This window comes from Zootoca vivipara, chromosome 6, assembly GCF_963506605.1.
Source record: "Zootoca vivipara chromosome 6, rZooViv1.1, whole genome shotgun sequence".
NCBI classification, from domain to species: Eukaryota; Metazoa; Chordata; class Lepidosauria; order Squamata; family Lacertidae; genus Zootoca; species Zootoca vivipara.
Window position 1 is genome coordinate 13,484,737 of NC_083281.1, and position 12,949 is coordinate 13,497,685.

A 12,949-nucleotide genomic window follows, 5' to 3' on the forward strand; every position below is an offset into this window, starting at 1 on the left:
TGGCACTCAGGGGCCAGGATGCCAGCAATTATCATCCAGGCAAGGAGGCTGCTGAGTACAAGGTCTCAGGCTTGGGGGATTATGGCTTCCCCTGCCCATGTCCCAGGCTCTCCCCTTGGTAGCCAATGCTTTCCTGAACAGAACCAAGTTGGAATGGTGCAAATCTGATACTGGAGCGATTTTATATGACTTTCTATGACCATTGATGGGACCCAGGTGGCGCTGTGGTTAAACCACTGAGCCTAGGGCTTGCTGATCAGAAGGTCGGCGGTTCGAATCCCTGTGACAGGGTGAGCTCCCGTTGCTTGGTCCCAGCTCCTGCCAACCTAGCAGTTCGAAAGCACGTCAAAATGCAAGTAGATAAATAGGAACCGCTACAGCGGGAAGGTAAACGGCGTTTCCATGTGCTATTCTGGTTTGCCAGAAGCGGCTTTGTCATGCTGGCCACATGACCTGGAAGCTATACGCCGGCTCCCTCGGCCAATAATGCGAGATGAGCGCGCAACCCCCGAGTCGGTCACGACTGGACCTAATGGTCAGGGGTCCCTTTACCTTTATGACCATTGAGCCAGTACATACGGTAGATACATTTATCAGTGAATTGTTGCATTTGGTAATGTGCAGCAGAGGCCCTTTCAATAGATAGGAAAAAACCTGTGTGATTAAGTGTTTTGTGGAGACATTTGGAGGAGTGATTGTGTTGATTTTGGTAGTCGGGGGGGGGTGTATGATGTCTGCTGGAGGGGCAACCTCCCAAAAAACCTTTACATAAATTAACTGCTATAAGAAAAAAAACTGTTCCTTTTCCCTTATGGTGATTCCAAGAGCCCCGTATAGAGTCCTTTATTGGGTCCCTATCAGTAGGAGAAAATAACAGAGGCCAACCAGAGAATATTGAGAAGCAAAGCAGCTAGCAAGCTTGATCTTTATTAAACTGTTAAGCTACCAACAGGGAATCGACTTAAGGACTACCCCATTAGGGATAATGTTTTAAGAATTTTAAGCTCTTAGAAATGTTCATAAATGTACAATGCAAACATGTACATAAATATATATAACCCAATGACTGAAAACAGTACAGAAAAAGTCCTGAAACCATTTTGTCCCTCGCAAATTAACCTCAAATATTTCTCTGCAATGTCGAAGGAAAATGGAAAAGCCTCCCCATTGTCTTTTTGTTAAGGGTATGTCTGTCTATGAACAGGGTGAGCCTGTGACCTGGCTCAGGAACTAAGTATTCATCATTACAAAAAGACTGGCCAGGCTCCCCCAGGTAATCCAATCAAGTGACCATTAACAGGTAACCTGCTAGACAGGAGATAAACAACACACTCGGATTTCTGTTGTTGTTGTTTAGTCGTGTCCGACTCTTCGTGACCCCATGGACCATAGAACGCCAGGCTTGTTATAAGGGAAAACTGCTCCTTTATCCCTTATGGGGTATCCAAGAGTCCAAATGTTGTTGTTTAGTCGTTTAGTCGTGTCTGACTCCTCGTGACCCTATGGACCATAGCACGCCAGGCACTCCTGTCTTCCACTGCCTCCCGCAGTTTGGTCAAACTCATGTTCATAGCTTCGAGAACACTGTCCAACCATCTCGTCCTCTGTCGTCCCCTTCTCCTAGTGCAGTGATGGTGAACCTATGACACGCGTGTCAGACGTGACACGCAGAGCCCTCACTGCTGGCACGCAACCCATCGGCCCATTCATGCTGTTGTTGTTTCCCCCCATTTGTTCTCCCGCTCCTCCTGCAGCTTGTCTCCGCTACAGCTTGTCTCCACTGTTAAAACCCAGATCCTTTTTTTGTTGTTGTTGTTGCTGGTAGCCAGAGATTGGTTTTTTAACCCTTTCTGTGCTCTTTTTTTCTGGCGCTTTGGCAGACTATGTCGGTGCTGCGTGTTAGTTTCAGCGAAGGTATTATTCATCATTTATTTGTTCTCTTTCTCCCCCAAAAAGCACAGCAGTTTTGGGGCATCCCCCCAAAAAACAAAGCAACTTTTGCACCCCCGAAAAAAACCTCCAAAGCTTTGGTCAGCAGCACCCCCAAAAAAGCTCAACAACTCTGGGCACTTTGTGATAAATAAGGGGTTTTTGGTTTGGTTTGGTTAATTAATTAGTTTTTGGTTTATTAAATACAGTTATATATTACAATTATACATTTTTGTTATTTAAACTATAAATATCGCGAAATTATGGTGTTTTTTTCTCGAAGTGACACACCACCCGAGTTATGCTTGGTTTTTTGGCAAATTTTGACACACCAAGCTCAAAAGGTTGCTCATCACTGTCCTAGTGCCCTCAATCTTTCCCAACATCAGGGTCTTTTCCAGGGAGTCTTCTCTTCTCATGAGGTGGCCGAAGTATTGGAACCTCAGCTTCACGATCTGTCCTTCCAGTGAGCACTCTGGGCTGATTTCCTTAAGAATGGATAGGTTTGATCTTCTTGCAGTCCATGGGACTCTCAAGAGTCTCCTCCAGCACCATAATTCAAAAGCATCAATTCTTTGGCAATCAGCCTTCTTTATGGTCCAGCTCTCACTTCCATACATCACTACTGGGAAAACCATAGCTTTAACTATACGGACCTTTGTCGGCAAGGTGATGTCTCTGCTTTTTAAGATGCTGTCTAGGTTTGTCATTGCTTTTCTCCCAAGAAGCAGGCGTCTTTTAATTTCGTGACTGCTGTCACCATCTGCAGTGATGAAGGATGCCTCCATTTCTTCCCCTTCTATTTGCCAGGAGGTGATGGGACCAGTGGCCATGATCTTCGTTTTTTTGATGTTGAGCTTCAGACCATATTTTACACTCTCCTCTTTCACCCTCATTAAAAGGTTCTTTAATTCCTCCTCACTTTCTGCCATCAATGTTGTGTCATCTGCATATCTGAGGTTGTTGATATTTCTTCAGGCAATTTTAATTCCGGCTTGGGATTCATCTAGTCCAGCCTTTCGCATGATGAATTCTGCATATAAGTTAAATAAGCAGGGAGACAATATACAATATACAACCTTGTCATACTCCTTTCCCAGTTGTTCATATAGAGTCCATATAGACCACCCCTTTTATGATGTATGTATGATGTCTCTGGGGGGTGGTCTTGAGCTCCAGGGCGAGCAATGTAAAATGGTTCTAGGTCCTCCTCCTTTCTCCTGCGTGGGGTGAGGACCCTGTTGCAACAGTTCAACACTGACAACTGGGAAACACTGCCCTGCGAATGCTCCAGTTGGAGAACAGCCTTTACCAAAGGTGTCATGGGCTTTGAAGAAACTCAATCTCAGGACGCAAAGGACAAACGTGCTAAGAGGAAGGCATGCTTGGCAAACCTACACCGTGATCAACTCCCGTGATCAGTGTCCCCACTGTGGAAGGACATGTGGATCCAGAATTGGCCTCCACAGTCACTTACGGACCCAATGTTAAAATCGTGTTTATGGAAGACAATCTTACTTGGCTACGAATGATCGCCAAAGAAGAAGAGGAGCAACAGTTCAATAAAGATCAGGCTTATTAGCTGCTTTGCTTCTCAATATCCTCTGGTTGGCCTCTTGTTATTTTTTCCTACCGAGAGGCAATCGGCTTAAGGACTCTATATGGACTCTTGGGTACCCCATAAGGGGTAAAGGAGCAGTTTCCCCGTATAACAAGCCTCTTAAGCCAGCCAGGCTATGCTTCTGCGCCCGGGGATTCCCATGTTCTTTGTGCCCTTGAAGCACCTCAGCCTAGGGCTGGCGTGGAGTTCCTCCTTGGTAGAAGTGGGCCTGGGGGCCTTCTGGGCAAGCGATGCTCTGGCGGCTCTGTCCTGGAGCCAAGGGGTCCGGGCCTTCCTTCTCCGCCCGGCACCTGGCCGTGGTTCCCGCTGCTGCCGGGCTCCAGCCAGGCCCTTCTCGGCACCGGAGGCTCCTGGGCGCAGGGCCTTGGCTGCCATGGCAGAGACTCCCTCCCTCCAATCCAGCTCCTTCCTCCAACTCCCCTCAGGACTCCAAAGTCGCTGCAAAGGCTTCTGGGATGGGAGTCGCAAAGGATTCTGGGATTGCCAGCCTCTCTTTCCGCGCCCTTTTTCGCGGCGCATGCGCTTCCCCCTCAAGTAAACGGTTGTTTTCCCCCAGTCACGTGAGCCGCTCGCTATTTCCTTGGCAACGGCGCGCCCTCCCTCCCTCCCTACCGCGGTTTCGACAGAGAGGCGCATCGGCCTTCGCGTCACGGCGTCCGCGCGCGCTCGGCCACACGCGTCCCGAGATTGGCTCTTGCCGCCGCCGGCGGCGCGCGCTGATTGGCCGCGGGGCGGCCTCCAAGTGCGCCTGCGCAGCGCGGCCTGCTTCCCTCTTCCTTCCCTCGCGGCGGCCCTGAAAGCGGCCCGACATGGAGCGCGCCGGCGCCACGCCGGGAGGAGCAGCGCCCGGCCGCATGCGTGGGTGTCACGTGGGAGAGAGGGGAGGGGTCCCTCCCCCGGGCGACACAACAGCCCCGCGAGGTCGGCCTGTCACCCCCCTGACGCCTCGGTCTCTCTTTCCCCCCGGCAGCCACGAAGCGCCGCCCGCCGGCCTCCTCGCCTGCCCCGCTCGGCATCTCGGCCTCCAGCCCGGCCCTCAGGACGGACCCGCAGCGGCTTTTCGAGGACACCAGCGCCTCCGCCTCCTCGGCCTTCCTCTCGGAGCCCGTCTCCAGCTTCGCCGCGGCCTACGGGAGCAGCCTGGCCAGCCAGGGCAAGGAGATCGTGGGCAGGAACGTGAGTGCGGCTCCGGGGCATGCGCAGACGCGCGACGTCAGGGGAGGGATCCCCAGGGGTCCTCTAGTCCATCCCCAGGAGCTCTTCTTAAAACCCACGCGTTAATAACCCGAGTCCATAACCGGTTGAGGTCGTCCCCTCCTCCCTGGAGCGGCAGTAAACAAGCTTGGCCCTAGAACCAATGAATCATACAGTTGGAAGGGACCCCCAGGGGTCTTCTAGTCCAGCCCCCTGAGCTCTCCTTAAAACCCTCCCATAACCCTCCCATAAGCTATAGCTTAGGGCCCTACTCTATTGGGACCCCCAAAAAAATCTAAAGGAAAAAAACTGGATGTACATTTCCAAAATATAAGATAAAAAAACAAATAACATAAAACCTGCATACAGCAACAGTGTTTCATGTTGTGTAGGCTCCTATTTGTGATGTGCAAATGGCTTGAGATACCTATTAGGTCCATAAATTACCATATATCCAACACAAAAAACAGCAACCATTTGTTGTTGACAAAGGACAGCTGGACATATCCAGGGCCCCATTACCTTCAGAAGCTGAGGGCTGCGTCAAACCTAAATCTGGCCCTGCTCCCATTATTAATCCAAGACCATAACTGATTCAGGTCCTCCCCCTCTGAAGTGGCAGGAAACCAGCTTGGCCCATTTCTTAAAACCCAAGAATCATACAGTTGGAAGGGACCCCCGGGGGCCATCTAGTCCAGCCCCCTGCCATGCAGGAATCCCAACTCATTGCATCCATATTATTGATTGCATGGCATTTATTCCGAGGAGTGCAGGGTGGGAGCTGTCATTCTCCTGGCCTCCTTGCTTAAATCCTCGCCACAACCTTGCGAGGTAGGCGGAGCAGAGGCAGTGATTTGCAACAAAGAAAATCCCCTTGAGACACTTTCCTCTCTGCTCATGCTCTGTTTCTGCCACTTCTCCTGCCCTCCCAGATTGACCGCTTTGTCCCCGTGACCAAGCTGAAGTACTACTTTGCTGTGGACACCGTCTATGTGGGCAGGAAGCTGGGGCTGCTCCTCTTCCCCTTCCTGCACCAGGTGAGCTGCAAAGGGCCCCGGCTAAGGCAGAATGGGGGGCCGCCGGGAACTGCGGAGGATCGGCCTGCTCCAAGCGGCCCCCTGCTATGGCTTTGAGGCTCAGGCCAGGGCGCCTTCCCCTGTGCCACCCCGACCCCTTTGGCCACCCTGGTCTCTTGGCAGCAGGGAGCCCGTTGGTAGCCTGTGGGGGTTCTTGGCTGTCTTTGGCAGGATTGGCAGGTGCAGTACCAGCAGGACACCCCTGTGGCCCCCCGCTTTGACGTCAATGCTCCCGACCTCTACATTCCAGGTACGGCAGGTCTCTGTGGGTCCCTGGGGTGGCACCAGCCCTGAGGTGGCTTGGGGGGAGAAGCCCCTGGGGAGAGAAATGGTGGAGGCCTTGCTTTGGCAGGGCTGAGCCCAGTCTCTCCCATGGCTAAGGAGCCCTTTCCCTCCGTAGTCATGGCGTTCATCACCTACATCCTGGTGGCGGGTCTGGCGCTGGGGACCCAGAACAGGTGAGATGTTTTAGGGATCACATTTCTGCTGGCATTCCTAGGGAAGGCAGGGCAAGGCAGCTCCCCAAAACGCTGCTGAGCTGCCCAGGACCCCATCCTCATTTCCTTGCCAGTTCAGCCCAAACAGGCATGGCAATCCCAGGATGTGTAGCTTGTGAAGGATGCTGAGAGTTCTAAGGAACTCTGGGGACCCCGTAGCTATGCGAGGGGATAAGGGGGTCTCGCAACAGCAATCTTAGAATAGTCCTCTATCTAGTCCAACCCCCTGCACTGCAGGAATCACAGAGTCCCTGACAGGGGGGCCACCCAACCTATGCTTAAAAACTTCTAAGGAAGGAGAGCCTGCCGCCTTCTGAGGGAGTCCGTTCCACTGTGCACCCGCTCTTACTGTCAATAATATTAAGTTTAGTTGGAATCAGGGAAGAGGCATGAGATGGTCTGGGGCTGTGAGCGCCTTCCTGTAGCCCTGGAGGCCTGGGCAGTTTGGGTGGCCAGGGAGCCCCCTCCTCAACACTCTCCCTCACCCACCCCTTGCAGATTCTCCCCTGACCTGCTGGGCTTGCAGGCGAGCTCAGCCCTGGCTTGGCTCATTGTCGAGGTGATAGCCATTCTCCTCAGCCTGTACTTGGTCACTGTCAACACGGACCTGTCCACCATTGACCTGGTGGCCTTCTCAGGGTACAAGTATGTTGGGTGAGTAACCAGGAGGCGAGGGCAGCCTGCTCCAGGCGGGGGGTGCGGTGGCTGAGCTCCTTTTAATGTTTGAAGTTTTATTGTTTTAAATATCCTGTTGGAAGCCACCCAGAGTGGCTGGGGAGGCCCGGCCAGATGGGTGGGGTATAAGTAATTTACTTATTATTATTATTATTATTATTATTATTATTATTATTATTATTATTATATGGGCTGGGGAAGAGCCGGGCTCTGGGCCTGACACATCTCCCCTCCTGTGACAGGATGATTGTCGGCCTCCTGGCTGGGCTGCTCTTTGGGAAGACGGGTTATTACCTGCTGCTGAGCTGGTGCTGCGTCACAATCTTTGTCTTCATGGTAAGAACTTCCAGGAAGTGTGTGGCGGTGGGTCGTTCCCCAAATTCTTCTGCACTTGTTTAGCATTTTACACAGCAGGAGCAGGCCTCATTTCAGGCTCTGCGTTGGCCTCTAGTAGCAGCAGCCTTTTACCAGCTTTGTGAATGGATTTAGGGCAGGGAGGCTGGTTCTGCCACACTGGGAGCAGAGCTGAGGGAGTGCCACAACTATGGCATAGCACAAGCGCAGAGCGGAAGGCAAGAGGTGGGGGGCAGGTGCTGAATTTTTGGCCTCGCACAGGGCACCGCTGAAATTTGAAAGGCCAGAGTCTGCCCCTGACTACGGCCCTTCCTGGACAAGGACAGCCTGACCCTGTAGTCTATGCGTTGGTAACCCTGAGGCTTGATTACTGCAATGTGCTTTACGGTGGCCAACCAGATTCCCCAAAGGAAAACCCTTAGTTAGGAAGGAGCCACACCCCTCTCCCTTCCTGCCATTTCCAGCAACTGGACTTCTGAAGCATTGCTGTGGAGGGAGAGCAGAGCCGTCGTAGCCGGTAGCCATCAGTTGCCCTCTTCTCCGTGAATTTGTTCTTTCGGAGCCGGGTTCAAGGTCCTTGTGTTGATCTAGAAAGGCCCTGAAGCCGTCTGTCCCAGCTCAGTCACTGAGATCACCTGCAGGAATGTCATTGGCCATTCCCCAAGTTGGAGATACTCACTTGATAACAACAAGCAACTGGGCCTTTAGCGCCTAGTCCTGTGGAATGCTCTGCCACTGGAGATTCAATAGGCAACTTCTGTGCCAGCTTTTAAACACCCGCTGAAACTTTTTCTGTTCCGCCAGTTGTATGCCAGCGACCAAGAATACATCCTTCCAGAATAGTTAATTGCTGCCTGTTTGTAACTTTTTTGGTGGGTTTTATTGCATGGCTTTATTGCTGCAAACCCCTCCAAAGTGTAAAAGCAGTATGCAGATGGCCTTTAAATGAAACAGCCCCTGTTGCAAGAACCGTCCATCCTGCTTGGTAAATCCCCAGGAAGGCAGGGCCTCCGTGTCCCTCCCTGCACTTCGGCCCTGATTCGCCTTTTCCTCTGGCTTTTCCAGATCAGGACCCTGCGCCTGAAGATACTGTCGGAAGCAGCGGCCGAGGGGGTGCTGGTGCGGGGAGCCAAGAACCAGCTGCGCATGTACCTGACCATGGCTGTGGCCGGCCTTCAGCCGCTCATCATGTACTGGCTCACTTTTCACCTCATCTACTGACGGACGGGTCTGCTGAGGGGGCAGGGTGGGGGTCCCCACTCCCTGTGGGGGGTCTGTGCAGCAGGCTGGACATAGACCTGGCCTGGAGCCACCGTGGCTCTGGCTTCAGCGACCTTGGGGTGTGTGGATGTTGTCAGGGCTGGGTGGGCAGCAGGAGCCTGTTTGCAGATGGGGAGGGGGCTCCCAGGCAGGCTTCCGCTCAGCTCCCTCTGCCTGGGGGCAGCATCCTTTCCCCCCACCCACCCACCCCTTTGCATGCAGGCCGGAGCCTTTGCGATCACTGCACACCACCGGAGAGCGCATGGTATTCTCCGCCCGTGCGCCAGGTTTTGCTGCTTGCGAGCGACTCAGTATTACTAGGGAGGGTGGGGGGAGGCTGTCAGAGGGGGTTTCATGGAGCAGCCGCCTGACACCCACCTGCCCTCCCCCCCCCAGCCCACAAGCTGCTTGCTTCTCTGTCTTTGGTGCTGTACACACAACAACAGGCCAATAAAGAATGAAACCTGTGCCAGGGGTCGCTCTCTGCTGCGTGGTGAGGGTGGGGGGAGGCAGAAAGTGGGTCTTTCTTTCTGGAGCAAGAAGGCTCTTGCAGGCTGTGGTGGTTCCTCTCAGCAGAGCATGCAGCTTAGGTCGCTCACTCAGCCTGCAACACTGTGCCACTGCTCACTGGGTGCAAACCGGGGAGGAGGGGTTGGGGGCATGGGGGGGCGGGCAACACAAGGGCTTGGCCCTCACAGAAGAACGGCAGCCCTTCCCGCCCTCTTCCTTGTAACTAACTCCTCACCCTCTGCCACGGTCCCTGTTCCACCAGTGGGGCCTGGGGCTGAATTGTGGTTCTTCTCGCCTGGAGAGAAGGCGAGGCTGAATCTGCTCAGAGCAACATCCTCCTTTGCCCGTGGCATTTGCCCACCTGTTGCCCCCTCCAGCTCAGCCACCCCCCTTCACAGTCACACGCCTCTCCTGGGGCCCGGATGGATGCGTTCCAGGTCTGCAAACTAACACACCCTCACAACTCCTTGCCACCAAAAGGATTCAATTCTTTTACTCTGCTGAAGTTTCACCTTCCATTTTCTTCCATAGACATTCCAGTGTAACAGAAAAGGCAGCTCCCTTTATTTGTCCCAATAGTGCAAAAAGCAGGAAAAAACCCTCCATGAGATCATAAGCAGAGCCTGCTGGATCAGATCTAAGTCCAGAATCCTGTTCTCAGATGCCGCTCCTCCTCTTCTGTGAATTGGTCCAATCTTTTAAAGCCATCCCAAGTTGGTGCTCTTGCTGCCAGCAGAAGAAAGCAAAGCATGTCTGCATACAATGCAAGGCCTGCCTTCCAGCCCCCTGATGCTCCAACCTTCAAAATGCAAAGCCCTTCCCCTGCTGAACCATCACCAGGGAACATAACATGCTTGACAATCTGAAAGCAACCTCTTTCATTAGTCCTGAGCCAAAGGAAGGGGCTGCTCCATAGCTGGGCTCCGGTGGGGCTTAGGCAAGTCTGCAGCAAGGAGCCCCGGTGTGTGCAGGGCTCAGTGGCTTCTCTCCTCCTTCTTCTCCTTGTGGGCCTTCTTTTCTTTCTTGGGCTTCTTCAACTTCTTCTGGCGGCCAGTGCCAGGTCCCTGCAGACGTGGGGGGAAGCAGAATATCTTAACATTTCCTACCAGCTGCAGCAGGAGAGGCCCCAGCAGGCAAAGGAAGTTTGACCAGGAGCCAGCCCTCAATCCAGGGGCGGGTGTGTTGAGGGAAGCCCGGTGCAGCGGGGGTGGGGGGAGGGAATGGATAGGGCTAGTCAGGAAATTGGGACAGGAGGGCCTGGCATGCTCTGGTCCATGGGGTCACGAAGAGTTGGACACGACTAAACAACAACAAAACAGAAGAGAAGAGAGCCTGTGAACACACTGCTTTCACTGACTCTCAAAGGCCAGTTGGCATCCATGCAGGAGGTTTTCACATTGCCCAGAGAATGGAGCCCTAGAAAGGTAGAGTTGGAAGGGGCCCTGGCGGCAAACCCTTTGCAGTGCAGGAATCTTGCCCCATGTGAGCCTTGGGGGGGGGGAGCTGTTGGCTTGCTGCCTGCACCCAAGCGTTGCCCAGAGTCCTGACATGGAGGGAGCTATTGCTTGTCACCTAAGAATGACGCCAGTATCACCAGGAAGTTTAGCAGCCAAGCATCTCCACACCCAAAAGCACACAGAAATGGCAGTAACCATGACCCTCACAAACTCTCAAAACCTGGGCAAAGAGGCACATCTTAACCTGGACCGGAAAGGGTTAGAAGTCAAGAGGAGTCCAAAGGCCACCTAGCCCATCCCGTCCCCCTCCTCACGGGGGACATGATGGGAGACCCAGGGCTGGAGCATTTCTAGGCTTCCATGGACGCGCCCCTCCCAGGAAGGTGGGGGGGGGGAGGCGACAAAGGTCTGCGAGAGGAGGGGGTCAGGCCTCTTTCTCCTAGACGGGGGTGTCCCTCCGCCAACCTCCCGCCACCGCCTCTTGCCTTGCGCTCCTGGTCGCTGTCGCTGGAGGAGCTGCTGCTGCTGCTGCTACTGGAGTCGGATGCAGATCGGGGCCCGCCTTCCTGCAAGGGGGAAGCGGGAGTGAGAGGGGGGGTCCCGTTGCTGGGGGGGGTCTCCGCCAGTTGCTCAAGCGGGGAATTGGAGGGGAGGGACCCCCCAACTCACCGCGAGGCTCTTTCCGGCGCCCTCGACCGCAGGAGGCGTCCCAGACGGCTGGGCAGCCGCAGGCGCATCGCCGCTGCGCGGGCCCGGCTTCATCTCCGCGACGGCATCGGGCTTCGGGGGACCGGGCCCCAGCGCTGCAGGCAGAGGAGAGGGAAAGAGCCGCCCCAGGGTCACACACGGGGCCTCACCTCGAGGGGACCCAGGCGTCCTGGCCTTGGGGACACCCCGCCCCCAGCAAAAAAAGAAGAGAGAATCCAGCCGTCTTGCCAGGTAGTCCACCCCGACTCACCTGCCGCCAGGTCGAAGTCCATCGTGCCAGGTGGCGGTGCGCACTTGCTCCGGTGGGCGACGGCGGGGCGCTTTCCCGAAGGCAGGCGGGGCGAGGCGCCGCCCGGAGAGGAGGGGCGCGGCGCGCTTGCTCGGAAGCCGCCCCAGAGCGTCCGTCGAGCGCGGGGGACGGGCCTCGGGACCCAGCCCGATGCATCATCCTCGGTGGGCGGGGCTGCGTCCGCCCCGTCGGGGGGGGGGGCGCCCGGGGCTTTTCCGGGCGCAGAAGCACAGAAGTGGCCAAGAGACGGGGAGGTGGGTCTCCGGAGGCCGGAGCTTGGTGGGCAGAGGGCACACACATCCCCTGCCCGCCTGGCCAGAGGTCCTGAGCTTAGAGACAGTGTTATAAGAAAAAACTGCTCCTTTTCCCCTTATGGGGTATCCAAGAGCCCGTATAGAGTCCTTATATAGGTTTTCTATCGGTAGGAGAAATTACAGAGGCCAACCAGAGAATATTGAGAAACAAAGCAGCTAGTAAGCATGATCTTTATCAAACTGTTGCAACAGGGTGCTCACAACCACATGCAAGACAGCAGGAGGCAGGAGGAACCCAGATCAATGGTGTGCAAGGCCTTATATAGACATTTGAAAATTGCCTCCCCTGTAGCTCAAGGCCACCCCCCAAAACATCATACATACAGCACTGAAGGGGCAGTCTACAGCAGAAAACCTGTATGCCAGCCCAGGATACCTGATAATGGTCACTGATTGCTTTTACTTGGGCATGCTGGCCATTCTTTCGTGATGGTAAATACTCAATTCCTGAATCCAGTTCACAGGCTCACCCTATTCATACACACCCTTAAGACAAGATTTGTGAGCAAAGAGACAATGGGGAGGTTTTCCCATTTCCTTCCTCCTTGCAGAGAAACATTTGAGATCCATTTGGGAAAAGTCAAAATGGATTCAGGATTGCTCTCCTGTACAATTTCGGACACGTAGTTTATATACTTATGCATGTGTTTGCCTGGTACATTTATGAACATTTATTTTATATATATGAGGCCTTAGAATTCCTGTAACAATAGGATGCTCTAACATAGCATTGTAGAGCTGAAAGAGACCCCAAAAAAACCCTCCAAGAAGGAGAGCCCACCGCCTTCCAAGCCCACCTGTTTCTGTCCAGCAGCTCTTACCGTCAGAAAGCTCTTCTTCCTCATGTTTCGAGACAATAGCTTTCCTTGTTATGTGAATCCTTTGCTAAGGGTCCTGCGCTCTGGGCAGCAGAAAACGGGCTCACTCAGTGCAGTGGGGCAGGTACAGACCTGCATGCTACAGTGTTTTGCGCATTGGGGGGTTGGGGTACCTGTATCTTTAAGGGCTGCCCCCCCCCAGTGGTGCAACAGGCCAGCTGGTTGACTTGCAGAGCAGCTGCTTCCT

At 54.1% G+C, this 12,949-nt stretch overlaps 2 protein-coding genes across 2 annotated transcripts; one reads left to right on the forward strand and one right to left on the reverse strand.

Moving 5' to 3' along the window:
* Window positions 1-4,327: 4,327 nt before the first annotated feature.
* On the forward strand, window positions 4,328-9,074 carry YIF1B (Yip1 interacting factor homolog B, membrane trafficking protein). Its single transcript, XM_035118547.2, has 8 exons — window positions 4,328-4,408; window positions 4,521-4,726; window positions 5,677-5,781; window positions 5,992-6,070; window positions 6,221-6,278; window positions 6,816-6,971; window positions 7,235-7,328; window positions 8,412-9,074. Exons 1-8 carry the CDS (start codon window positions 4,360-4,362, stop codon window positions 8,565-8,567), a joined length of 903 nt encoding a protein of 300 aa, XP_034974438.2. The 5' UTR covers window positions 4,328-4,359; the 3' UTR covers window positions 8,568-9,074.
* A 520-nt stretch (window positions 9,075-9,594) lies between these two features.
* On the reverse strand, window positions 9,595-12,729 carry LOC118086655 (uncharacterized). The gene is made up of 5 exons (XM_035118546.2): window positions 12,706-12,729; window positions 11,532-11,931; window positions 11,243-11,376; window positions 11,059-11,139; window positions 9,595-10,180 (listed from the first exon to the last, which is right to left on the reverse strand). The coding sequence occupies exons 1-5, from the start codon at window positions 12,727-12,729 to the stop codon at window positions 10,091-10,093; spliced, it is 729 nt and encodes a 242-aa protein (XP_034974437.2). The 3' UTR covers window positions 9,595-10,090.
* Between the last annotated feature and the right edge of the window lie 220 nt (window positions 12,730-12,949).